The 27,119-nt window shown below is 40.9% G+C and overlaps 4 protein-coding genes across 5 annotated transcripts in view; 2 read left to right on the top strand and 2 right to left on the bottom strand.

Annotated features, from left to right (window-relative positions):
* Positions 1–27,119, bottom strand: part of matk (megakaryocyte-associated tyrosine kinase) — a 634,871-nt gene that overhangs the window by 33,651 nt on the left and 574,101 nt on the right. The gene's annotated exons all lie outside the window — the stretch shown is intronic.
* LOC104955570 (tudor domain-containing protein 7B-like) lies at positions 17–18,854 on the bottom strand. The gene is given in 22 exon segments (XM_010782923.1): positions 17–1,628; positions 1,879–2,039; positions 2,148–2,331; positions 2,406–2,635; positions 2,796–2,944; positions 3,054–3,164; positions 3,293–3,427; positions 4,415–4,498; positions 6,065–6,199; positions 6,283–6,485; positions 6,583–6,694; positions 7,150–7,342; positions 7,416–7,717; positions 8,286–8,381; positions 8,384–8,662; positions 8,931–9,139; positions 9,798–9,880; positions 11,532–11,730; positions 14,378–14,522; positions 14,760–14,966; positions 16,271–16,576; positions 18,837–18,854. Coding segments are annotated over 20 exon segments (3,438 nt in total). The 5' UTR covers positions 16,271–16,576; positions 18,837–18,854; the 3' UTR covers positions 17–1,407.
* Positions 18,598–23,342, top strand: LOC104955572 (dynactin subunit 1-like). 2 transcript variants are annotated; one of them, XM_010782925.1, is made up of 11 exons: positions 18,598–18,697; positions 19,655–19,720; positions 19,831–20,025; positions 20,202–20,283; positions 20,385–20,413; positions 20,705–20,725; positions 21,300–21,323; positions 21,602–21,708; positions 22,097–22,249; positions 22,686–22,733; positions 23,201–23,342. In XM_010782925.1, the coding sequence occupies exons 1-11, from the start codon at positions 18,662–18,664 to the stop codon at positions 23,247–23,249; spliced, it is 810 nt and encodes a 269-aa protein (XP_010781227.1). In that variant the 5' UTR covers positions 18,598–18,661; the 3' UTR covers positions 23,250–23,342. The 2 variants fall into 2 exon arrangements, with proteins under 2 accessions (XP_010781227.1, XP_010781228.1); XM_010782926.1 differs by lacking the exon at positions 22,686–22,733 and having other exon boundaries at positions 18,601–18,697.
* clasp1a (cytoplasmic linker associated protein 1a) overlaps positions 23,261–27,119 on the top strand; it is a 60,917-nt gene continuing 57,058 nt past the window's right edge. Inside the window, exon 1 of the mRNA XM_010783044.1 lies at positions 23,261–23,398. Within this exon, the coding sequence (XP_010781346.1) occupies positions 23,261–23,398 (138 nt within the window). The remainder of the gene's footprint in view (positions 23,399–27,119) is intronic.

The raw sequence follows: 27,119 nt of genomic DNA, 5'->3' as shown, positions 1-27,119 counted from the left end.
ACGCATCACATTTAAACCTCTCAAACAGACTTTATTCCAAAAACTAGTCTTTGTATTACCTTCAGGTCATTGTCAAACAACAAAATGGTGGTGATAAATGAATAATAACATCTTCTACAGAATATAAGCTACATTCATGTCACTTGTCAAGTTAATAACAATGCAGCTTTGAGCTTTGTCAGGTTTACTGTCTTTAGAATTTGAAAAAACATGTGCGGAAAGAAAAGTCACATTTCAGAATCAAATCTGGCCTACATTATCTGGTACCCATAGAGCCAATAATAAGCAAACTTATCTCCTATTTGAATATCTTAAAGCTTATAACTACTGGTAACCTAATCTGCTTCTCATTAAAACAATACATTATCACTATGTTCACGATTAAGAAATATCTGCAACATGCAGTACATGTTACCGGGTAAAATGAAGGTCTCGTTGTCAGATAAAGAACAGAACAGATTATAAAGGATTATACTTAAATCTGTGTTTCTGAGGAAAAGAGATCCATGATCTCAAGTCTCTGTGTGTCAATTTGCTATTCAAATTCCCCATTGTCTCCTGCTGTACTTGCATTGCCATGATGCACCTCTACTAAAAACAACTGATACAGCAGACTCTGTGTCAGCATGCATGTGCTAAAATGGAACAACTAACAATGTTCATTTAGGCATATACAAAAAATGTATAGTTTAATTAAGTTTAGTTCTAAACTACCTACTGGTCTTTGTACCGTATGCCTGTCTCCCATAATTAGTCTATTTCTTCTCCTTTTATGGGAATGTTTGCTCTGACTTTTGGAAAACGTTTTCAGAAATACCATCCAAATAGCAGATTCTGTAAACAAATGTATAAGTCCTCCAAGCAAGAGAAGAGTTACTTTGAACTTATTGTGCGCATGTTGCCCCCATTGGCAGGGTTGAGGGGTATTCAGGCATCCTTGGAATGACTCACACTGAAACTGGATAAACTCAAAGCACTGTTGCTCTGGATGAAGCCCATATCCAGTGGTATATAGTACTGTATGTAGTCTCACTTACACAACACTGTGAGGGAATCATAGATAGATTCAGCAATTTGTTTGTGTATGTTTTGAGAATGTGTGGCCAACATCATGCATAGGTGTATTGTCCAAAGGTCAAACTGCAGTCACTCAAAATCACGTCACAACATCCTTCGATGTACATCCTGAAAAAACGCACCTCCCCTTCTTTCTGGCACTTCCAGTCACTACATTCCATCAGACCTTTCTATCTTCTTGTACCTTCTTCATTTTTCCTTGCTTTCCTCTTTCAGTCCCTTTACATGTTAGACTGATGGATAAAGATGGATACGTCTCTATCCATATCTCCCAGTATCTTGTGTGACAGGACAACTGCTAGGCTAGTACACTCTCGATGACCTTTTGATCTACGGCTCGTTGGTCAGCTCATCAGCAAATTCAGCCATGATGTCATGCACCCAGACGTCCTTTTCTTCCTGTGAAGTGTCCACCAGGAAGACCATCAATTTCCTGTCCCACGGGTTAGGGGCTTCCTGCAAGCACTCCAGCTGGGCCACCAGTGGTTTCTTCTCCACGTGGTTCCTGAAAACAATGGAAGCTTCCTCCGACCACTGCCTCGGCTTCAATCCTGCCGGAGAAAAAGTTTGAAGGTATAGCTTACTTTTATTGAAATATTCAAACATACATTCAAGAAGAGCCTGACTTACTATACACTGGAAATATTGGGGTTGAGGAGGATGAGTTAGCTAGCAGTAAAGTAGTAAGAATAGGGCAGTTACTAAAAAAATGTATTTCTTAAACGCGCGTGATCCTAACTAAAGCTAATGTAACAACCATCTGTCGAGGTGAGGCGAGGTGTGGACGTCCTCTCTACTCACCAGCCAGCTGAGCGGTGATCCCCTGGAACGGCAGCTGTCTGAACTCTTTGATCAGAGGTCTGAGCTGTGTGCAGCTGACCAGCTCATGTTTACCATAGTCCAACTCGTACACAGACACCAAGCCCTTCGTCAGGACCCCCTTCACTAACACACGATGCCAGCTGAGAGGAGAGAGGAGGAAGAGCAGATATGTACAGTATATTTAGGCCTGTTACTGAATATCCACTACAGACAAAAAAAGACAGAAGGGAACACAAAGAGTAATTCACCTGTTCTCCACTTTAGCGGCGTATATGTGATTCTTCTCTATGTTGAGGGGTTTCTCCTCAGTCTTGTTGTAGTAGAGAATCATCTCTCCCATCAGCACCACCAGTTTGTACATATCTCTCCAGGGCTGCAGCACAAAGTGGCCCGGATGGCACGCCACCGATACATAGACGTCTAGGTTGTTACCTGAGAAGAAAAAGTGTTCACATGTAAACACTTAATTTTCTAGGGAACAGACAAAAATGCCCATATCTTTTTACCTGCAGGGGGCAGCTCTAGTAATGGTGGGAGATGTTGAGACATAGAAGGTGGGGATGGTGTCTCTGGTTGGCTGCTGGTCGTGTTGCCTCCTGCTCCTCCTCTTGGTCCTAACAGAGCCCTCCTGACTTGAAGCTTGGCTGGGACAGTAGTTGACGTTGGACTCCCGTTAGTGCAGTGACTGTTGCTGGGGGGCTTTGAGGATAACGTGGCTGTGGAGATCTTGGCAGAGCTGTGAAAAGAAATGATCAACCAAGAAATGTAGGGGCAAATTCACATAGAATGGATTGCGCCCCGCTGAAATCACCATGATTTTTCAAGATGATAACTTGCAATGCCATCTACACTGTGCTTTTAATGAATATGTGCTCGATAGTGAGGTGAACAAAGACCTGAGGCTCGTCAGGAACACATCTGGCTTTTGTTTGAACAGGTCGGACTGGGCCATCTGATGGTTGAGGCTGCGGGCCGGGTCATGGAAGTTCTTGTCGGTGAAAAGGTGGACGTAGACGCAGCGCTTGCTTTCATCTACCTTGGCAACCTTGGTGGGAAAGTCAATTGTTAGTGTGGACCATTAGGAAGGAGAAAACCAGAGGCACGAATGAATGAAGGCCTTACTTATTAATAATATCATAATAGCATTTCATTACCTTCATACTACAGTCTGTGGTGTTGAGCACTTTCTCTCGAAGCCATTGGACAGCATCTGGAGTCCAGGATCCCACACTGACAGCCAGGTCTGCCAGGCAGCACTTCACAGCCTAAACACAGGTTGCTGGATGTCATTTTCCCAAATATTATGTTGGACTGTAAAACAGTACAGTGTCGCTACAACAGAACAAACAAAAGAGTCCTCTGTCGTTTCTGTTTTTCACATTTCGATGCTCACCTGTGGGGGGATGGCCATGAGGTCACGGAGGAACAGAGGAGGGATCTCTCTCAGCTCAAACACCTCTACAGAAGCCTGGACGCCCACATCAATGAACATGATGTCCAGCACTCTGCTGCCGTGCAGGTTGGTGATCTGAAGACAGAAACAGACAGTTAAAGAAAACAACCCACTGACTTTTAAATAGACTTTTACTGCTAAAATGCAAGGAACATATTCCCTCTTTTCAAGCAAGGGATAAAATACTTTCTAAATCATTTGACTTTAAAGAAAATAGCTTTTCCTTATTCTACATGACCATATTCTACAAATAATAAGCCATTAGTTCAGAGTTTTTCCTCAATAACCCTCTAATTAGTGCTTATTTATTGCAAGTAAGGAAGTTGTTGTACATGAGTTTTGGTCTTAATATGCTCTGCTCAATATGGGCCTAATAAGGCAGCAGTACCACAAGAATAGTGATTCTCCCAAAATAACACTTAACAAATATGATCTATTCTTACGTAACAAGCATGGTAACAAGACATGAAACTATAAGTGTTAATTGTGTCTAAATAACTCAAAATTAGGTATTTATATCTAAGAATATGTTTTGGGGTATTGCAAGGTGATATTCACCTGTATGTTTCATATTTGCACATTTATATATTTGTAAAATGTGTACTGAAGGTCAGACAGGGAAACCGGGCCTTATTAGGCCCATATTGAGCAGAGCATATTAAGACCAAAACTCATGTACAACAACTTCCTTACTTGCAATAAATAAGCACTAATTAGAGGGTTATTGAGGAAAAACCCTGAACTAATGGCTTATTACTTGTAGAATATGGTCATGCAGAATAAGGCATTAATAAGTGTTTTATAATGACTAATAAAGAGCCAATATACTGCTAATATGCATGTTAATTAACAACTAGTTGAAGGTTAATTTGTGTACCTTAATATAAAGTGTTACCCAGAAGTGTTATGCTATATGGCCGACAGCGCAGTATTTTGCATCTCTTCCATCTCTGCTCTCAGGGTAATTAAATCTGCCTTTATTGTAAAATTGTGATGTATTTGTGTCAGGCCAACATCAAATCATATGTATATTTGTTCATCTATTCAGTCTTTGCTTCTTACCTCTATGCGGGACCATTTTCCTTTGTAGCGAGCCAGACATCCTTTCCCACAGAAGGGTCTGGATACCAGGAACTCTGATGTTACCTTGAACATCAAGAAGAAAATAACATTAGATTTGTCTTTTCAATCTTGTGGTACTCCCTTTTAGATTGGTGAGGTGAGTATTTGTGACTGCTGCTTTACGACTTCAATGAGAATAATACTTTAAAAGCTCTCACAAACATTTCACAGGTCCACCCAATCTGCTGCAGGTGTACACTGCAATGACATCAACGATTAAGACTTTAGATCTGTGCTCACCATCATGGAAAGAGGTCGTCTAGGTTTTAAGAAATTAAAGTGGAATAAATTAAGAAGTAGTTAATCATATCTTCATTTTACTCCAACAGTTGTATAATAGCACCAAAGTTACCAATACCAGGGGAGATATCCTAACAAATAAATAATATACATTTTCCCAGCCCACTACCAAACTGGATATTCAATTGTGAACGTTATTCTCTGAATTTCCTTCCAACTAGAAAATAACAACAACGTTTTCCACTTCAAAATAATTTGTATTTAATGAAAATTACATACAAAGATGACTTCCCTGCATGCTAAAAAGATTTATGAAAAATCTCTAACCTTGTTAAAACCATAGGTTAAAACACAATACCAGACTTCACACTGTGTTTACCTAAACACTGACGCAAAGCATTACAGAGTTGAACTTAAAACGTTAGAGGACAGCAGTAGCACATCTAGAAAAAGCATCAGCTACACCGTGCTGCTAACAGATTAAGTGGCTTGGCAAGATTATCAACCTAATCTCAATCTGTCCACAATGGAAGGAAGCCACACATCTACAAAAGACTTTTAGGATGACCGAATCCTTGTCTCCTTGTCTCCTTGTGTTTACAAGGAGTGTGGATATGGCACCTTACCAAACATCTTGGAATGAAACATGAACAGTTCGACTTCCTTTTAACAGACGCATGAGCACATATAAAGCTAAATGAGCTAAATATGATAAATGTTAATAGTAATTATAGATTGATAAATACATAAGGATTCACATTTCTTTAGACCCACGCAGTTAGGAATCTGAAAATAGTATTCAAACCATTGCTCAGTTTAGTACACATTATTAACATGAACTCTCTTCCTCCATTTTACTTAAAGTTGAGTTCAACTGGAGTTATTGTGCATTTGTGTGGGACTACTTTTTGCGGTATATCACTACATATTAGGTGCTCAAATTAACAGCAAGACAATAAATGTCTCATTAATTCAAAATAAACAAACCTGCTCATGTTTACTGTATCACTGTAACAACCTACAACTTTTTTTAATGCATATACTTTTACTACAGTCCTGTTTACATTTCAGTTAATTCAATGTTGAAACTGTCTTCAAAAATGTGTATTATTTCATTTACATTTACAATAGCCCTGTATTGTAACTTGCACAATTGTATGTTTTACATTCTCATGTTGCTTAAAAAATGGTTTTCTTAGATGTAATGCTAGAATGCTAGTGTAGTTATTGCATGTATAATAACAAAGAACTGAAATCTGAATAGTGTTTTGGTGAACATTGCGAGTCTATGGCACATTTGCAACTGAACAAAGAATAAACATTTCAAACCAGACATTAAATGTTCTTCACCTGTGAGTGGAAGTATGTCTCTATGTTCTCCAGTATCTCATTCAGCTTAGCAAGGCCTCTGGAGGGAAGCTGACAGTAGACGGTTCCATCTGAGCAGACGCTTCTGACAGTCACGTTCATATAAGCGCTGTTCACCTGCGAAGAGCCATTGATAAGTGTTTATTGTGCTGCACATCACACACTGACCCAACTACATGCTAAAACACACCCTCCTGTACCTGTAACGGGCTGGTGAGCGTCTTGTCATGCAGGGCTTTCATGCAGGCAGCGTTGATGTTGACATCATCATCCTGCGACGTGTCGTACAGGACTATAAGAGGGATCTGTCCTCTCTCCAGAATCTCAGCCAATAGGATTTTTCCACTTGCCATCGTCTCAAACTTCTTTAACACAGAGGGCTCCTGACAGAATGGCTCTAGGCCTGGTCACACACAAACACACCGGATTTAACTAGAGCTCAATATTGAGTGTGAGAGACACGCACGATAAAGAAAAAAGTGTTTCCAATTCAGACTCACCTGCCAGTTTACATTTGGTCGCCTGAAATGGCAGTTTGAAAAACTTTTCATTCAGCTCAAACACTTTGGTTTTCCTGATCACCTCCGAGAAGCCATGATCCACATAGTGCACCTACAGAGTCAAAGACAAAGACCACAGAATGACAGTTGACATTTCCTCACATCTTAAGATCACACAGCCCATCTGAAAACCTTACCGATGTCTTTAACGAATAGTTAACCCCACAAAAGGAACATTTCATTATAAATTAATCACTCGAATGTAATTGATACCGAAAAATCCTCGACGAAAACTTTGTTTGCATGCCTCCATGGTGAACAGAAAACCAAAAAGCGAAGAAAGGCTAAAAGGTAAAACACATGCTGACGCAAGGTTTGTGTTGTTTTAAGCATACTTCTAAATAAATAAGACTTAACACGGGTTACGGAGAGTTTGGTAACAGGTGTATTGATGTAGTAGTTTTGCAGCCAAAATGTACTTCCAGTCATAAAGTCTTTCTTTCCTTTTTTTGGTTCAGCGGGGCGGCATGCCAGAAACATTTAATTTTAATTTAGTTGACTTCTCACCTTGACCTTGTCAGCCATGACATCACAGACTTGCGCTCTCAGAATCTCATCCTCCTCCTCGGCTCTAACAGCAACAAGTTGTCCAGAGGATGGAGACGTCAAAGGAGTCGGGCTGCTTTTGGTCAGGCGGTAAAACTCCCTCATTTCATCTTCCATGGACTCCTGGGCTTGGGAGTACCCCTCACCAATGTACCTGAGAGAGGAGGAGGACAGTGAGAGATGTATGAACGGTCAGGTCTTACAGGAACTTCATTTATCCTACCTACCTGAGAATGACTCCGTTGGTGTTGGTGGCCTCCACCACTAGTACAGAGGGGTACTCCTCTTTGGGGATGTGTAGAGAAGGCACCGCGTGGTTACTGAGCCTCCTCCCCAACTCCTGCCTCACCCTCAGCTCCTCCTCACTGGCCGAGGAGTTCCTCCTGTTGCAGTTCTCATCCTCTCCTCCTCCACCGTTGCACTCCTTGTACAAGATGGCCCTCTTTGGGTTGTCAGGCATCGGGTAGTCGATGGTGCAGATGTCAGAGAGGAGGTGAAGGTTGTCCAGGACATGTCCGGGCAGTTTGATCTAGTAAAGAAATAGAACATATATATGTGAACTTAAATCAAATATGCAGGGATGGAAGAAGTACTCAGTACTTAAGTAAAAGTAGAAGTACCAGAGTGTAGGAATACTTTGTTACAAGTAAAAGTCCTGCAGTCAAAATGTTACTCAAGTAAAAGTAGAAAGGTATTATCATCAAAATACAATTAAGTAAGATATATAGTAAAAGTACTTATTATGCAGATTGGTCCATTTCAGAATAATATATATGATATGTTCTGATAATAATGATTGATCATTAAAGTGTTCTCAAAGCTGGTAGAGATGCAGCTAGTTTGAATGACTATGTATACTGAGGGTTAGAAATGTACTCCAGGTTTAGACATTTTTTTACTTTAGTGTTGATTATATTTCATATCATTGATCCAAATCTGCACTAAATAAATGTATTGAAGTAAAAGTATATAATTTAACTGATTTATAGTTGGTTTTGGTTTTACATTACAAAGTTGCAAAAAAATTGGTCCCTCAAAATTGTACATAATGACAGTCCTTGAGTAAATCTACTACAGTGTTACAAACGTTTACTGACTTTGTAGGTGTCCTGGAGGAGCTTGGGCAGCGCGTGGGCCCACAAGCCGTTGGGGTACTTCCCCAGCAGTTCCTCCAGTTTCAGCTTCAGATCGGGGCTGAGGGTGGCAGGGGAGAGGGGGGGCTGGGGGACGAGGAGGACGATGGGGAGGACGATGGTGAGGTCTGAGGAGAGCGAGAACCCGAGCGAGTCAGATGGTTGCTGGGGGGTCTCTGCTGGGAGGGGGACTGCACTGGTTTGTCTGTAACATTTGAAGTCCGGACAGGGGCTGAGGTAGAGTTTGGGTTAAGGATGGGTGGAGGGGAGGGTGTGGGGGTCTTGTCCTTGGCAGGGTAGAGTAGCAGCTCTGATGGGTTGCTGCTGCAGGTTTTCTCTACCTAGGAAAACAAATGGAAAGGATTTATTGAAAAAACATTTTGCAGGCAATACATTTTTTTTTAGGATTGGTATTAACTTGACAAGAGTGAGTTTGAAGACCTCTGCCAAGCACCAAAATGTATCTTTGGAAAATATGTTTCTGTTACTGATGTAATGCTGCCTTCCATTCGCACTGTATTATCTGTTTTATCACAAAGTTATTGAATTTGAAAAGGAAATTGCTTCTTATAATATTAAATATTGCTGTAATAACATAGGACTGCGTACAGTGCATATGTGTGTCCAGGTCTCCAGGTCTTTGATGGCCTCAGTGGGCATGTCCTGTTTATACAGCTCTCTGTAGATCTGAGGCAGCTTGGACACCCAGAAGCCGTTACTGTACTTCCCCAGGATCTCTCTGATGCGGCCCTGGACCTGCTGAGGGTTGTAGGGCTTTCCTTTCCCCGAGCCGAGGTTCTCATTTAGATTCAATGGTGCTGCAAAAAAGACAGAAGAAAATACATATAAACACGGATGCAATTACTCTATTGATCTTCCTGCCTGTGATACATCTGGATGCATCGTATGCTTAGGTCTTGCACACTTTCTAATTAGGGTTGTGTCTTTACATACAGTAAGCACAGGCTCTTAAACCAGTCAGTGTCAACATGTTAAACACTCTTCTGGCAAGAGTGGTCAGAAGTAAACATTTGAAATGGCTGGAGCTTTCAAACATGTGTGTCTTGAAGGTGCAGATTATTACATTCCAGCGCGTTCCCCCGGGCTATGAAGACCTTCTTCAAATGGGAAACATGACAACTAACACATTCTTAGTTAAGTAAAGAGTAGAGAGGCTGACAGATGACATAAACGTGGGAGCTGAAATAACCTGAAAGCTTTAAAGCTCTGAGAACTAAATAAAATATGGTTGTAGTTTGTCTTGCTTTAAATGATAGAGTTCCTAAATAGACCCGATTGATACCCAGAAAAAGATAGCACAGCATGACACTGGTAAACTGTCCTTTACTTAGTCTCAAATGTATTTTGGTAATGCTTGGGAATAACTGGCCTGACACGGAATTTTCTAAAGTTCTACATGTATTGCAACAAAAAAATGTATATTTAGAGCATTAAAAAGCAGCCTGTCCTACTTACGACCGGTCAGTTGGGGGTTTCTGGAAAGGTGAGCATGCACCTCCTTCTGAAACCGAGACGAGAGGGTCATCCTCTTCTCCGACCTGGACATAAGAGAACAGAACAAGCAGGAATGTTACCTAGGTGATTCTACTTTTTTGAGCCATTAAAAGCTACAATCCATCGTTGTTTATGGCTTTTAAAAATCACTTCTGACTTCAGTTTGAAGGCCTGACTATGTGCTGCACGTCGGATCATTAATCTCATCAGACTAAGCATAGTTATCTTCTTCTATCCTCTGATAACATCTTAAAGTTTGACAAGATAACTATTAGTTAAAGAAAGAGTCTGTTTTGGCCTATCCTCAGTATCACAACCATTGATCAACAGCGAGTCGTGAGATATAGCAAACTCGACACTGCATTGAACTAGATGTTATTACTCAGACCCAGCCAGTGACAAACTGAGAATGCACCGGACGATTTCTACATTGTGTTAAATAGGCATCTGTTTATAAACACATGGCTGAACTGCTGAAGTTACTACATTACTAAACCAAGGTCCAAAAGGCGTTTCATAAGTGAGAAATATTGTATGTTTTCGCCCAGAGTTCATTCTCTGTCCCTTCTACACTATTCCACCAGCTTTCATGAATGTTTTAATTTTAAGTAAAGTATTTTAAAACTGTAATTCTTCATAGGGCATTGATGACTCAAGCCTTGTACATGCATCCCATGGTTCACTTGCAGGGACACCCACATAGACACACATATAATGATAACGCTGGCCTGACAGCAAACTGTCAAATAGAAGCTCTGGAGGGACACAGAGAGATGTGCTGATTCACTCTGTGTCGGTTTAAAAGCGCTAATCTACTAGAGAATAGGGGATTATAAAGGGCTCACCCCCCCTGCACTGGTCTCGTGTCCCCTGCCAGCTCACCATGCTTCTCACCCTGCCGCCCCATTGTGCTGCGGAGGGTCAGCCGCATACTGTACACCCTCAGTGACACTGACAGAGGACTGATGTCAGATGTTTTCACAGTGGTTAGATGAACAGAGCCGTGGATGGATGGAAGTGAAGGCCAGTCAGTGAGCTGCATTCATCTAGATGCATTGTTTAAGCAATGCAGATAGATAATATCTCGCAATGCTTCTGGCTTCTTCGATAGCATTGGATCAGGTTTTTCACTTTATCCAGGCTAATGACAGCAGGACTCTGAAGCCAAACGTATTGATTTTAGAAAAGGAAAATAGATTCAGGACATTAACCAGTAAAGGGGGATAAAAGAAATGATGAGCAATTTACCAATGACTTTACGGCAGAGAGTTTGAGAAAGAGAAGGAGGTGAACAAACTACTGTACCATGTGTAAACATCAAAATGGGGAAGCAAAGGGGAAAGATGTGTAAAGAGTCGGGGCAAGACAGAGAGAGGCAGAGAGAGAACCAGAACATATAAAGAAACCAGGAGGGGCAATGATAGAACAAGAGGGAAATAAAAGATACAAAGGCTGTGAAATTGACTTAATTGACTATTACTTAGAAATAGCCTCAAGTTACCACCAACAATCTAAGATTTTACAGGACATTTGTGGCAAGAGATGTTTTTTTTTATTTCCGTCCTTAGTGAATCCGTTTACTTGAATTTCCAAAGCAATGTGAAAGCTTGGTTGGAGAATGAAACGTTTAAGTGTGCTGTGAAATCTATCTCTTTCCAAAGGGTTACACGTCTTCTAACCATCCCGCTCACTCACTTCTCTGCAGGTGGGTTCACCTTCTTGTTGGGTGTGTTCAGATTGGACATCTTGTTTGGATGTGCCCCAGTCTTCCCCTCTGATTGGCCATCTCTCATGTCTCTTGCCTGTCTGTCTCCATGTCCCGCCCCTCGACCTCCGCCTCGACCCCCGCCTCGCCCGCGATGGTTTGGTTGCCTCAGAGAGGTTTGAGGTTTCGCTGCATACAGAAAGACAAAGCAACAAGAGAAGTAAGGACTTAAAGCATACACACTGACTCAGCGGAATCTGATCCTGAGACAGTGTGTGTGTGTGTTTTTCAGTAGGGCACAGAGTTATAGATACAAAGATATATTAAGGCCAAATAGAGCTGATGAGCAACATCCTAACTCTAATCATTGAGCCTGCAATTAACAATAGCACAATATCACGAATGTTCTTAAATGTGTCTGTGTATATGAAACATATTTGATAAGAAATAGATATTTTCACACTGCTTGTGCGCATATATTTGGGTATTTGGAGTGCCTACCAACCCATGAATTGTGAAATGTGTTGTGTTCAGTAAAAATGCTCTAAATTCAGAGTGCAGTGATCCGAACACTAGCACCTCAACACAATGTTGTTAAAGCATGACACCACATCTCTGGGAAGTGACATCACCATGTGTTGATCATAACCCTTAGTCATCTCCACTCCCACACCCCCTCATCTTTTTCAGTTCTTCCTCCTATTGTCTCTTTACTTTATCTTCATCTGTGTCTTCTATTCTCTCTGAGTGAATATGCTACCTGTATACTATGTGCTATAGGAAGATAATCAATCAATCAGCAAATGAAGGAGAGTCGTTACAGAAACTGGACAGTCACACACGCAGATAAATCCACATGCAAACACAGGCAATGAAGAGCACACTCATTCAGAGCAGACGCGGCGTCACCTCACCAGCGTGGACACACAGTCCCTGGTGTGTCTCTGCCTGAATATCAATATCCTGCTGAGGATGTGGAGGAGAGAATGAGAGACAGATGAAGAGGTTGATCTGTGAAGCAGATGCTCTTCGCTTGCAGCTGAGTCTCAGCAGCTATAGGCTGCGTTAGCCTCAAATCTCAACACCCGACTCTCTTTCTCTCTTCCCTTCTCTCTGACTCCCCCTCCCTTCTTCCTTTTTTTTCTTCTCCAACATTCTCCTCTCCTCCCTCTCATCCCTGCTCTACCACCTCCCCAATTACTCCTCTGACTCTCTAGGAATATTTTGCAGACTCACAATCTAGCAGATACATTGAAAAGACGTTTCTGTACATGCGTCTATGTGTGTCTGTGAATGTGCTGAGGTTTTTTCTTGCATGTTTGCATATGACAGTTATGGTATATGAATGTGTCAAAGACAGTTTAAGAAAAAGACGAATAACTTAGGTTTAGTATTGTATGTGGTCATACAGTAATAGCGCATTTGAACAGATATCTTTGTTCACATATTAACCGGATACACCTGCTTGAATGTGTGTGTTTAATATTCTTGGTGCCTGAAGAGCTGCATTTCCCCACAGAGCAACAGTTAAAATAGGCCAGGCATTCATCCCCAAACTGTCGGGCAGCGCCACAGAAAGCATTTGTTAAAGTTGCATTGTCACAGTACTAATACAGACAGTAGACCCTTTCTAGTTTTCTCTTGCTACAGCGCTACTGCCCTGTAGCACCAGCCCCAAGAGGAGTCTGAAAATGGTTTAGAAAATGTCAAGAAAAGGAGTTGGATTTAGAGGATGAAGCTTACTTGGCTGATTTTACTTGGTCAGTCTAATATGTTGCTGTACAAACACATATATGCAAAGTATAAACAAATCTGCTCTTCCATCATCAATATGCAGGAAGGACTTTAAAGAGCAGATATCTTTTATACAACAATCACTTATGGACTTATAGGAAGTCATGAGGAATATTGTGTCACACAGCATGCAGTGTATATCAGTGCTGATATGAATCCAAAGTACTCTTTGGCATGTTGTCAAACAGGTTGTTAATCATGCAGCCAGGCAGGCAGTTACTCATTTGCATCTGAATAACATTCAAGTCCTTTATAAACATGTATTGTTCTATTTCAGTGTTATACACAAGAGTTCAACACACACATTCGTGCATGCACAAGGCACCCAACACCAGTTTTCTTGGAGTGCAGCAAGAGCATATTTATTTGCACTTCTTATATTAAATACAAATACATATGGCATGTGTCAATTTCAGCAAATCAAAACATCTAAGAAGACATTCTACAAGTTTTGAAATATTCGGCCCCTTCTTGGATTGAGGGACAGACAACATTACTATATAAGTTTTCAGTGATTCTTAGAAAACCAAATGAAGTCCACATTTAGGGTCTAGTTTAAGATACACACTATACAGCAGACCTTGCATGTAAATTCAGCTACTGGAACAACCTTCAATCCAAAAGTGATTTAAAGGGACCTTGTGACTTAGTAAGTATCTGTGTAATTGCAAAGAACTAAATGTGTGTTTTCCAGAAGAGGCTGTTAAAGGGCAAGGCCTATGCGATTAAAGTGCTATGTGAATCTTGCGAAACTGTATTCCTGTTGAATACTGTAATGGTTAAACCATTAGGCACTAAACCATCGCCTTGCCAATATGTTTTCTCTCCAACATCCACAAAGGGCAACTTGTAATGTGTTGAAAACCCTGCATAAGTTGATTTAACTTGGACTTAATGTGAGAGGAGTGACTAGCCAAAACCTTTCCATGCTAAAAATGTTTCAATAACAACAACAATATTGGATTGATCATTATTTTTAAAATCAGTTAAATAAAATGGACTATGTAGCTATTTAATGCTTGCTAGTGCTCCAAAATCTTACCATTGAGTACGAGCGGGGCCGCCGGTTTGACCCTCATCTGGGTGTTGACCAGGTTGGGTCGGCCTGTCTTCTTCGAGCTGCGCTGACGAGCCACCAGTTTAGCGATGTGGGCCGTCTCTTTTGTTCCTGACGCAAAACATAAAATCTGCAGGAAAGAGGGGAGTAGATAGATATTAATTGGAGATACATCACAAGGTAAAAAAGGAATAACCTCATATTAACCCCCAGGTGTGTGCATCTTATCCAAATGATGCACACTGTATTTGGAGACATTGCGCTATGAAGAAATATGCTTATGTAAAGAATAATCTGAATAATCTTATTTTATTATTGCTAAGCATCTATCCTTAATCATCAACAATCCTGCAGCAGCCACACACACCTCTCCAGAGCGGCCGCGCTCTGTGCGGACCACGGAGGGCATGCTGGATAGCAGTGCATCCAGGTGGTTGTGTCCCATCAATTTGTGTGGTATCTGCTCCCCGGTCAGCTCTTTGTACTCGGACTGCAGACGTGACAGTGACACCCCTCCTCTGTTGGCCTGGAGGACGGCCCGTAGCATCTTCTTCACCAGCTCCACGTCAGCCATCTGAAAAATAATTAAATACATTTGTAAGCAAATAAACAAAATGTTGTATATTAGTTGAAAATGTAATCATTTTCACACCTGGCATCTAAACAATTTAGTACAACAAATCAGCTGCAATTTCGGGAAAAATCTATTTAACATCAACTGGATATTGTGCTTATTGATATGTAGTATGTTTCATTTTTTATTAGTGGTTGTTATCAATTACCTGCTGGTAATCAGCTTGGCTGCAGGCAAACCAAACCACCCAAAAGATGAATTTACAAAACCCTTTTGGGACAAACCTGAGTCAATTAAAGCTTCGAGAAAAGTGTAATAACATACATCTCAATATCTTGATATGATAAAAGAAGCTTGAGGCTTGAGTTCTGGATGAAGAGACACACCCTCAACAAACAGCCTCATATTTATGCAAAGGGTTTGCACAATACAATAATGTAGTGGCCAACTTTTTGACCCCGTTTTAGTCGTCTAAAAATAATTTGGAATGGAAATTAATCACTTCAGGAGTAGTCTATCTCACCAACTTTGCATTGAGTGTTTAGAAAGACACCCTTGTTTCAGTCGGGACTCTTTCTGTGTTAAAGCTATACCTTGAATTGAAGAATTCCGAAAACTAAGTTATTTAATGGTAGGCATCTATGAACAAAAAAGTGTGTACTTTACTGGAAACAACTGAAATATACATGTCAGATTCGCGATAGTGGTTAAAAAGACATTTCCCAGCAATAGATTCCTTTCGGCCACTTGTTGATTTCTTTGCAGCGCAGGGACAGGGAAAACTACGAATGACGTAACTCTTCACACTTCTGTGCTCCACACCCTATGGGAACTGAAACTATTTGGATAAAGTTGCCTTGTCTTATTTATTTTCTGTACAAACCTTTAATTAAAATAGTCGTGATTTATTGAATGAAACCGGCAGAGAGTACCACCAGACATCGCATGCAGTCAGTTCAGGGGACGATACTGAGCATAACATCGAGTTAAATCCTCCTGCCACCTCCGGGACAGTGGCTCGTTAAGTTACCTGAGGTATGCTAGCACAACAACGGAACACATAAATGTTGCCTTCATAATAAAACTACAAAGACTCACCAAGTTTATTTTACCTCGTATAGTGGTCACACAAGTTTTAACTTTGAAAGTCACTACATGAAGTACGGGCTTGTGTCCTAGCTAGCTTGACAGTTTAGAGCCATCCAAGCCGGTAGTACAGAAAGAAGCTAAACAAATACCCGACAACTTTGCATGTGTGTTATAAAAGTAATGTAAATTAGGATAAAAGCTACATAAACCTCTACCTTGCTCTAAAGAGACGGAGAAGTGAAGTGTGGACTTGTTCCAGTCGCTGTCAGGGCTGTCACCACCACAGTGCTGCGGCCGAAGAAGCACTCTCCCCGGGGTGTCTGCTCTCTGCCAGCCGGTCCGGGGACAGCCTCTCCTCCGCCTCCTGATTGGTCGGCTGTGCACGGGGTTCTGGCTAATTACACGTCGATATATTCTATGCAGCACGGCATAGAGGGTACATCTCCTGCACAACACGACCATCCAGCAGCACAGAGAAGCACATCCTCACATCTGAGAAGCTGGAACTATAGAATGAGTAACTGATAGAAATACAAGTCTGAAAGGATTAATGGTTTATCAAAGTAGATAGGGATTTTTGTCAATACACACATACAACATTATTCGTAACCATTCTATATTTAATATTTCAATCAAATAATTTATGCATTTTTAGTTTTCTTGTATTTAGTGTTATATTTTTGAGAACGACATTTATTTGTTTATTTATTTCTGTGATGCCCCTGTGGGTTCATCTGGAGAGGGTGTGGCTGTGCTGCATCCAGCCTCCTTGATTGCAGTAACTCAGGGCACCTGGGTCTGGTGCCCTGCAGTTATTTAAAGCCTCTGCTCCTCTCTGTCTTTCCTCTGCTTCTCCCTGCAGGCACCCCGGTTTTGTTGAGTATGCTATGAGTTTCTTCAGTTGCTTCACTTTGTGCAACACTCTCACATATGTCCATAAATCCTCACCCTGCATTAGCGGGGTACACTACTGATACCACTGACATCCACACCTCATACTTTATTTGTTTTGCACTTAATTAATTTGGTTGATTTGAATTGTTTGTTTAAATAAACATTTTGCTAACCGTATGGTGTGTCTCCTCTTTGTTATGGCCTTTTGAGCCAGGTCATAACAAATGGGGGCTCGTGCCAGTAGTGGTTCAGACAGCTGGTTTGACGTTTGAGCAGCAAAAAGAGCTTTTGGCCATGCAGTTTGAGCAGGAGTTAGAGTTGGAAAAGATGCGACAAGTTGTGGTTTCGTGCTCGTTTCAAAATATATTTTGATCTGCATCCAGCGCACGCATTAAGAGGTGAAATAACCACAGTATCAATCACGGATAAACTCCACATTTGTCTGCTTATCCCCCTTGACCCAACTTCTGAACTTTTGACAATATGCTTCAGGAACCAGTTCGTATGATTTTAACAATGTTTAACGCTGATTTTACTCTAGCATAGTCCAAAGCATTTTCCACACAAATATTGTTGCTTTTTACCTTATTATGGTCTTTCGCCACAAATGGGCGCGGCCACTAGGAGCGCTAATTTACACTTCTCTGCGACTTTGGTCGTTCAGGCCACCGGAAGTGAGCTGTCAAAAAACGGAAAAGACTACCGGATTTCCAAGCCAGGTAGCCGACAAAATAACAACAGAAGATCGTTGTTGTCTGTATGAACACCCTAAAGAGCCCCATTTAAAGAGAGGAATTTCTGTGTATGCCAGGTGAGTTCCATTGTAGAATACATCACGAGTTAGCTTATTTCTGCCTGTCATTTTAGCCTGCTAAGCCTAGTTGGAGTGTTTTAATGTTAGCCATGAAGCTAATCTGCCTAGCTGTTGACATTTAAAATGTTCATTTTAATATCCAACTAAACCTAGGCCTGTATTAAAGTAAGGCGTAAGTTAAATAACTAACTTAAGAGATTCAAACCATCCTTTGTATGGCTGTCAGAATAATTTTTGGGTATCTCAAGCTAATAATGCTACAACGTTAAAGCAGACTAGCTTGTTGTCTTTCATGACATTTGTCCACCCTTTTCTGTCGTAATACTTTTGCGTCCTTTTTGTGTTGTTCACTGAGCTCTTATATCGTTTAATGACCGAATAATAGCCGATAGTGAAATTAATCTAGCACCCAGCTCTCTCAATAACAGTACAAAGAAGTGACATGTTAGCTTAAGTTAACCACAGTGTTTCAACTGGTAACTGATTGTATAATTAAAACGAACTCATTGTTAACATCTTAGTTTGTTAAAGATGACTAACTATTGAATTACAAAAAAGAAGGGGAAAATGCAGCAATTTCTATTCACATTGCTACCGAGTTGTAAACAATAATGAAGTAGTGGTAAAATCTAAATGAAGGCTGGTGTATCACATCCCTGCTGAATTGGCCCCATGTGTCCCATGTTTCTGTGTGGATAAACAACAGCTAGATATCCCTCCCTTTTTTACTTCAAATCAGCTGTGACGTTTTGTGATGCACCACATAGGGTCCCTCCCTGAAATCACAGTCTTTGTCCTCTCCTCTATCCTGAAAAGAGGAAGGGATGTGAAAGCAGAGACAAATTAGCACTTTAGCCTTATCTTTGTATTGAAGGTGAAACCATATTAACTTGCTATCATGGCTTTAAACAGGCGACATTCATATACCCCCCGGGTGAGTAACATGGACTCTCAATATGGAATAATGACTAATTTAGTAAATCGGATTTATCCTCTTTCATTGAAGTAATCAGTAGAATGTCATTTTAATATATTGGATGAAAATGTCAAAAGCAAATTGTTGTGGCACTCACCATATAATGGATGCAGGATTCACTCTGTTGCATATTGGATCAGGAATAGCGACTAGTAATAAAACTCTTGATAACCTGTAGAGACGACTAAGTTAATTTACGTTTAGCCCATAAGCATGCTTTGGTTTCCATTAATCTTAAAATGTTTTTAATCGAGAGGATTCTAAAGGTACCTCTCTCCTTCTGTCGTATAGCTTTGATGAAATTTTTCTATCCAGTGTTCTGCCCTGTGGTTTAAAACTGAGGCAGCGTGAGTCCACATGTCTCTAAAGCTCCATAAAAGGATTAGACTATTGCAGTCCCAGTTTGTCTTGAATGAGCATCTTTGTCTGAGCTAGGCAGGGATATGACTTGTTTATCAGGAAGTCTATTCAGGTCCAGGACACATGACCGGGTGCATGAGTGTTTTTCTGTGTTTAGTGGCCTTGAGACTTGTCCTGTCATTGAATATTTTTAATTCCAAAGACTGCTAGCGGGAGCAGGGAAAAATATGATGGCATAAATGTTACACATAAAACCATACTGGTTCTTGGATGTTTTGTAGGACTTGTGTACATATTTAAAAAAGTGTCATACATAACCTTACTGAGCTATGTCTTTCACAAAGAATATGATATTGAAAGATATATTCTCTGTGAAAAGCATAAATAAAGCAAATTGTCTGTTATATAATGATCTTACCTTCCTTCTTCTTTGTCTCCATTTCTCCCACCGTTCCCCCCATTCCCATTGGTTAACAAACTTCCTATTCTTTCCCCTCCATCATTTCCTCCTCTTTCTTCCTACTTCCTCCCATGTGTATTCCCCAAATCCTCCAGCTGACCAGCGCACTGATCAGCAAAATGAGCAGCACAGGAACTGTGGAGAGTAGTAGGCCTCCAAAGGTAGGTCCCCTTTTAAAAACAGACAAAATAAAGAAATACATTGATAGGAAAACACAAACAAGTATCAAAATATGTGCATTGACCCACAGTCTGTCCTCGTCCTCTTCTAGATTGGCTCTACAGTGGAGGTGACAGGGAAGGGTCAGCGTGGTACCGTTGCTTATATCGGAGCCACCCTCTTTGCCTCTGGGAAATGGGTGGGTGTCATACTGGATGAGGCCAAAGGAAAGAATGATGGCACTGTGCAGGGGAAACGCTACTTCACCTGTGAGGAAAACCACGGGATATTTGTCAGACAGTCCCAGGTTAGTGACACACTTGTTATGTTGTAAGGATGCATGCCTGTCACAATAATTACGTCATCAATAAGTTAAACTATTGATGAACTTACCTTGATGATTTTTGCTGACCTCGATATTGCCTGTACTTCCGACATGATGCCAGAATCATCACACCTTTTGGTCCCCTGTCACTCTCACAGCTCCAGGTGGTGGATGACGGCTCTGGGGCCACCTCACCAGAGACTCCTGAATCAGGCATTGCAAGGACACTGAGACAGAAAGGTAAGAGGGAATCACAGCTGTGTTTGAAATCCATATTTTTGAAAGTATGAGTTAATATAAATACAAACAGAAATTCATAATTCTTATTTTGTTTCGTCCAGACACTCCAGAGACTCCCAGATCCAAGCAGGTAGGCAACCTTCACTTGCACATCACTGCTTCAAGTCCTTTTCACTTTAGTTTTGCGTTGTTTTCATGACTTTCCTTTGCACATGGATTGTCTTTTATATTGAGTCTTTAATGTTAATCACCTAAGCAAATTCCTGTCCTTCCAGAGCAGCTTTCTAGGTTTTTTCTTTTTGACTTCAAATTTGATCCCAAATATTCCTCTTTTTTGTACAATGTCAATGGGGTTCTGTTTGTGCCTCTCAGCCTTTGGGTTGACCTCTTTTTTGTTGTTTTCCCTGAATACCTTTTGCAGACACCCGTGAACATTAAGAAGGTAGAACAACATTAAATTACAAAACGTTTGCTTTTTGCCTTGGTTCTTTTAATCACACTAACGTGGCCACTCATCTTTTATTTTTATTTGGACCTTTACATTTTGGAGTTTGCACGGAACATAAAGAAATCTCTTGGCATTGATACAAGTCATTGTGTTTTCACTTTATTTTGTACATCAGATGTTGTCGTTTCGTGCTCGTTTCAAAATATATTTTGTTCTGCATCCAGCGCACGCATTAAGAGGTGAAATAACCACAGTTGTACAGCCGTATTGGTGGTGTCTTGGTTATTCATTTTAGTCTCACAATCCAGTCACATTTTGCAACTGTTTTAACACTGTTGCATGGGTTTACATTTTATTCAGCGTCCATGGCTCCAGTCATCAAGAATAACTGTTACAAATGGTGCATGCAGCCATCAAACTTATGATATGAACTAACAGTGGGTGTGATTCTGATGTGCTGCTAATCTCTTATCTTGCTTCACCAATGAATGTGTGTTTGTATATCTGTGTGCGCTTGTGTGTATGCGTGTCCATCCCTCTTTTTTGCAACTCACCTCCTCTCCTCCAGTCCTCTACCCGACGCTCTGCCAAGGTGAGCTTGACTGTGCAGCAGACAGCAGACTGTGGAGGAAAACAGTTTGATTTAAAAACATCAGTCTCGTAAAAGTTGTTATTTTAATGTCAACGTTCTATGGCTGCTTTGCAAGTTAAATCAAGGCCACAGCTTTACATGTTTGAAAACTTTAAAAGGCCATGCATTTTTGTGTTATCTGATAAGATTTCCTTCTGTTACAACAAGCTAACTATGTAGTTGAATTTTACAAATAACTCTTGAGACCTAACGCAGTGTCTATGATCACACTGTGGCAGTGGAGCACTCCAGGCCGTCTAACCCCCGCCACCTCCCTCCCCTCCCTCTTGATCCGTCCCTCCATCCGCTCCAACCTGCCGCTCAGGGTACGCCCTGTCATATCAGGGTACCTCACCCTTTACTTCACTGGGAGTGGTTATTTGTTATGTCACTGAAAACTGGTGAAGTGTTGTCCTTTGGTGCACAGGTGCAGGGATCTACCAGATACATTAACTTAAAGTGGTATATGAAGGAACTTCAACTACATCTCCTGTGAGGGACACTGGGAAGTTTGGTCTGTGGGTTAACGGAATAAAGTCAGGAAGGTTATTATATTTGAACATAAGACATCCAGCGGCACAGCATGTAAAGCCGGATGTTCACTCGTGTGTGGGAGAAGCTCTTGTTTTGTTTATTGGCTTGAGTGATATTTAACACTTAAACACCACAACATCTTCCCCTTTCTATCTCTTTCCTTTTTTTTCCCACACTAACATACCTGCTCTGGTCACCAGGCGTCTCGTGAGAGCCTGTCCACCTCTCTGTCTGGAGATGTCAGTGAAGCGGCCCACCCCTCCCATCCGGCCGCCCTGGGGGCTCCTGTCATGCCTCAACCCAGCGGGTCAACTGCAGCATCAGCAGCTGCGGGTCCAGCTACTCCAAGCAAGGTAATGCATGCAGAATCTACGTGTGTGTAAAGTGTATAACTATCATACAACATTTATTTAACAGAAGTTTAGCTGTTTAGTAGGTTGCTGTTAGAATGGTATGGTTTAAAATGAAGGACCAGCAGTGTTATAAACTGTATAAACATATATATATAGACGTTGCAACAATAGTAACTTCAAATAATTTGTACTTGAAGTCAATGTGAGTAAATGTCTGTGATGCAAGTCAAATTTCAGACTTGATCTGAAAATAAATTATTATTGTAAATACAATGGTGCCTTTGCCAGGGATAGAAAGAGACCTGTAATGAAAAGTATTAAGTCTCACATTTCCATTAATGATAAACGGCACAGAAGATCAACATGAAAGACTTTCTTTTCAGTACTTAGCAGTTTGTCTCATCTCTATCATTTTGTTTTCTATTTTATCTGGCAGAGAATGTTGTCATTCTCTGACCAGGTGGAACCTGTCATTTCCAAGCAGGTAGAGTCTTCTAATGGCTTCATGCATGCTGGTGATATCTGGCATACTAACAAACTTGAATAACATCAAAGGGCAAAAGGACCCTCAGCACAGCTTGTCAATACTTGAATTGGGTTTTAAAAAGTCCTCACGGTGAATTCTGCGGTGATGATGCATGGGTTACCTTTCTGAGACACTGAATACGAAATTCCACTTTTGTTTCCAAGGGATTTAATGAATCTGTCTTCCTTGCTAATATATGTAAAGTTACTTTTGAGGCAGTAAAATCAGAGGATGAATTTACTTGGGAAAATTATTTGAACATTTATTTGGAACATTGATAATCTTGTTCTTGGTATTTTGGTTGTGGGACTTGATATATTTTTATATATCTCTGCATTAAAATAAAGTCTTTGGCAATCAATGATGTCCAGTTAATCTTCTTAACTAAAAGCATTGAACTCCCCCCACCCATCCATCCCTCTCAGGAGGAGGAATCAATGCGTGCTCAGGTCAAGGACCTGGAGGAGAAGCTAGAAACCCTGAAGATGAAGCGGACTGAGGACAAAGCCAAGCTGAAGGAGCTCGAGAAACACAAGATCCAGCTGGAGCAGCTTCAGGAGTGGAAGAACAAAATGCAGGAGCAGCAGGCTGACCTGCAGAAACAGCTCAAAGAAGCTAAGAAGGTACACAGAACAATCAAGTACTTATCATTTGTTGTGAGAGCATTATTGGTATTTACTATATGTTGTTACAAAGAAAGAAATACTTATCCTTTTAGGATAGGAAATGGTGGATAATTTCCAACCTTTAAGACTGAAAGTAGCAGACCTTCTAGAGCAGGGCTTCTCAAACTCTGGACCGAACTGCAAATCAATCCGGACCGAACCCTGTGTCCCATTATTTACTAAAAGAATTTCTGAATCTGATGAAAATGAAAGTTGACCTATTATGCTATATTGGGAAAAAATATATTGTAGGGCCATACCTATACAAAACATGTCTGTAAAGTGCCTGATCAGAATTCTACCGGAGATAAAGTTAAATTCTGCTGTGATAAAACGCCATCCTGTTCTAAACCACATGAAAGATTATTTCTGAAACAGTATCTCAAATGCTTTTTCTCTTGCGGGTTTATCACAAGGTGAGTTCCTTTTTTTTATTTCCTGCTTTTTAAACACATGTGCTCTACAGTACAGGTTAGCTCTGAATGTTAGCGAGGCTTGCTAATGTAAACAAAGACGAGATTACGTCCAAAACACGTCAGGCATTGTTTCTGATGGCAACTCTCTGTGGGTCCTCTGCCGATTTGACGTCAGATCGGCAGCAAATCTGTATCCGCTCGTTGTACCCGTGTTTTTAAAGGATTTGGGTACGGAGGAAAAGAGAAAGGGTTTTATTTTCTGACGCTGTGTGGGTTCCCCGACACACCGGGGACACATATTTATTTATAAAAGACATCAAAAAGTGCATGATAGGTAGATCCGTCGTGGGTCCGAACGTTATGTATGTATGTCATACTACCGAAGCTTGATCACCCTCTTTACCCGTCGACAAACAGACATCGGAACTTGGAGCCCGTTTTTACGTAATCGTCTTTCAGTTCCATTTGAACGTCGACGTTACGCACAGTCGCGAACGCGTCGTGTTCATTTATATAGTGACTTCAAGTACAGAGTGTTGCGCAGGTCTGTTGTTCTTTTATATAGTAATCTCCCCTCGGNAGGGGCTCCTTATTTTCATCTAAAGTAACAGACAGAGAATCAGCACTTTGGAAACAGGGCTGAAACAGAGGGGATTATGGGATGCTGCAATTATCTGTTTGGTAAAACAGATAATTGCAGCATCCCATAATCCCCTCTGTTTCAGCCCTGTTTCCAAAGTGCTGATTCTCTGTCTGTTACTTTAGATGAAAATAAGGAGCCCCTCTGAGAGATATTTGGTTAAAAAGAACACAGTGGTGCTCTAGGAGGAGATTCAGGTGGTCAGGTGGGCGTTATGACATCATAAAGTGGCCAAAATCTGATCAGTTCATTTTCAGACAGGTTTTTATATAAATGGATCAGGACAAAAAGCGAGCGAATCTTTTGTCCTGAAACTTTCAGAATCTCTTTCCACAGAGGGGACACATGTTGATGTATAAAAGACGGGAGAAAGTGGATTTTGCATAATAGGTGACCTTTAAAGTCTAGGAACCGAGGGTTATTGTATAGGTAAACTGGAGGTGGACAATTAAAGGAACAATTACAGATTTATGTTGTACATTTTATACATGTTAGCAGATAGGGACCCTCCGGTCACAAGTCTTCATTACCCCACTTTTACCGATACCTCTATGCTAAAGTTAGCGCCAGAATTAAGGTTAAGGAATTGTGGCTCTACTGTGACATGTTTCATGCTCAAATGCTCAAAAAGTGTTCTTTTTTTCTCTTTACTTTTCACCCTCTGTCTGAAATGAGATCCCAGCCTGCTCTGATTGGTTGGATGGACGGATTTACATTAAGTTACATTGCATTTAGCTGACGCTTTTATCCAAAGCGACTTACAATAAGTGCGTTCGACCAAGAAGATACAAACTTGAAGAAAACATAATCATAAGCACATCAGGTTTCATAGAGCTAAACCATTTCAAGTGCTACTCAACTGGCTTTAGATAAGCCAGTCCTTTGTTAGTATATAAGTGCTTTGTTAGTAATTCTATCGCTCGAAGTGGAATTGAAAGAGATTAGTTTTCAGTCTGCGCTGGAATTGCAGTGACAATGTGGCAAAAATCACAATTGCACCTATTTTGCTGTGCGCACAAAGGTTGTACACATAATATTGAATAATAAAGGCAGTAGATGTATCCTGATGTGGGTGCCCAGCCCCACCCAACTGTTTAGGTTGTTTTGTCCTAACAATGGCTTTTATGGAGGTCAGCCAACCAGGAACAAAGATTCAGTTTCAAGTGAGAGCATTATTGGAGTAAATTGGTGAAGAGTTATGAGGTTGACTACTTCTATAGGCAATAGTGTATATGTTTAGTTCTTTCTCAAACTAACATGATCTTAAAACTTAAATAGGTATTGTTATAAGGCAATACACAAAGTGTTTGTGTATATTATTTGTGTGTGTGTGATGGCCTCAATGTTCTGGAATAGAGCTTGTGGCCATCAGGTTAATTCCCTGGTATCTCTGTGATAAAGGTGAAGAGCCCCTCCCTCAATAGCCGCTTTCAGACCAAGTACTTTGCCGCACTTAGTTCCCAGCACTTAGTTCCCAGCACTTAGTTCCCAGCACTTAGTGCCCCCGTGGAACTAAGAGCGTATACTGCCACCCGAAGTCCCCGGCCAGAAGTCCCCGGAGTTGGGGACTGGCTTCAGTAGAAGCTGCTGGGACTCCCAGCTGCTTCTACTGAAGCCTTCCGAGTAAATCGCCAGAACACCGACACCTCCTCATCTCCATGCTTTTTTCTCCCCAGGATAGTCCCACCTCTCTAGCAGGCACTAAAAATGGGGGTAAAGGTTGTCTGAACTAAGTTCTCTATTTGGTGTGAATGCAAAATTCCAGGCACTAACAGAACTAAACGGGAAAAGTACAGGTAAAAGTACTCCGGTGTGAAAGCGCCTAATACTGCCACTGAGGCCCCAATTTAGACCCCTCTGCTCCGTGGCCAGTAGTGTGAATTTGTGTAGCTGAGCGGATGTGATCAGTGTGTTCCTGCAAACCAGAGGCTTCCTCTCAGGGAAATCTCTGAATAAATAAAGGTTAAAAAAAGAATATCCATGTAGACCTCACTACCTTCAAATGTACACAAAAGGTGTGAAGTGGATTTTCTAAATCTGTTCAGGCGTTAGTCTTAACATTTGACAGTAAGCCTGCATTACTGGAGCTGTGCGGTTTAACAATGAGGCCGTGGAGGTCTAATGGAAATGAATTGATTTTTGGGAAAAGTGGTTCCACTTTTCTTTTTATTGACTCAAATTAAGACTTAAAACTTCAACAGAATTACAACATTTGTGGCAAAACTTCCATCAAAATGTCAGATTCCATTGTTGAGTAAATGTTTACCTAATATGTTATTACTACGTTCTAGTTCTTTATGACAGTGTATTTCAATAGATTTGCTATTTCATTTTCATCCACATATATTCTGCTACTCTGTACTGTATGCTCACACACTGGCATGTTTGCTAACCTTGTGTGATATTTGTACTTGTTGTTTGAGTCAGATTTGACAGAGAAGGTCTTCTTGTTGTGATGCTTGGGATTTTCAGCATTTTTCTACAAAATGGAATTTTATTAATTTATCAAGCGATGCTGACATATACCCAAACCAGAATCAGCTTTATTAGCAGAATATGTGTACACTACAGCCTTCCAGATTGTCCTGACCGTACCTGAGGGCCAGCTGTCCCCCCCCCCCCC

This window comes from Notothenia coriiceps, unplaced genomic scaffold (assembly GCF_000735185.1).
Source record: "Notothenia coriiceps isolate Sejong01 unplaced genomic scaffold, NC01 NC01_scaffold00024668, whole genome shotgun sequence".
Classification (NCBI taxonomy): Eukaryota; Metazoa; Chordata; class Actinopteri; order Perciformes; family Nototheniidae; genus Notothenia; species Notothenia coriiceps.
The sequence above is the reverse complement of the archived record's forward strand: the minus strand, read 5'-3'. Positions and strand labels throughout refer to the sequence as shown.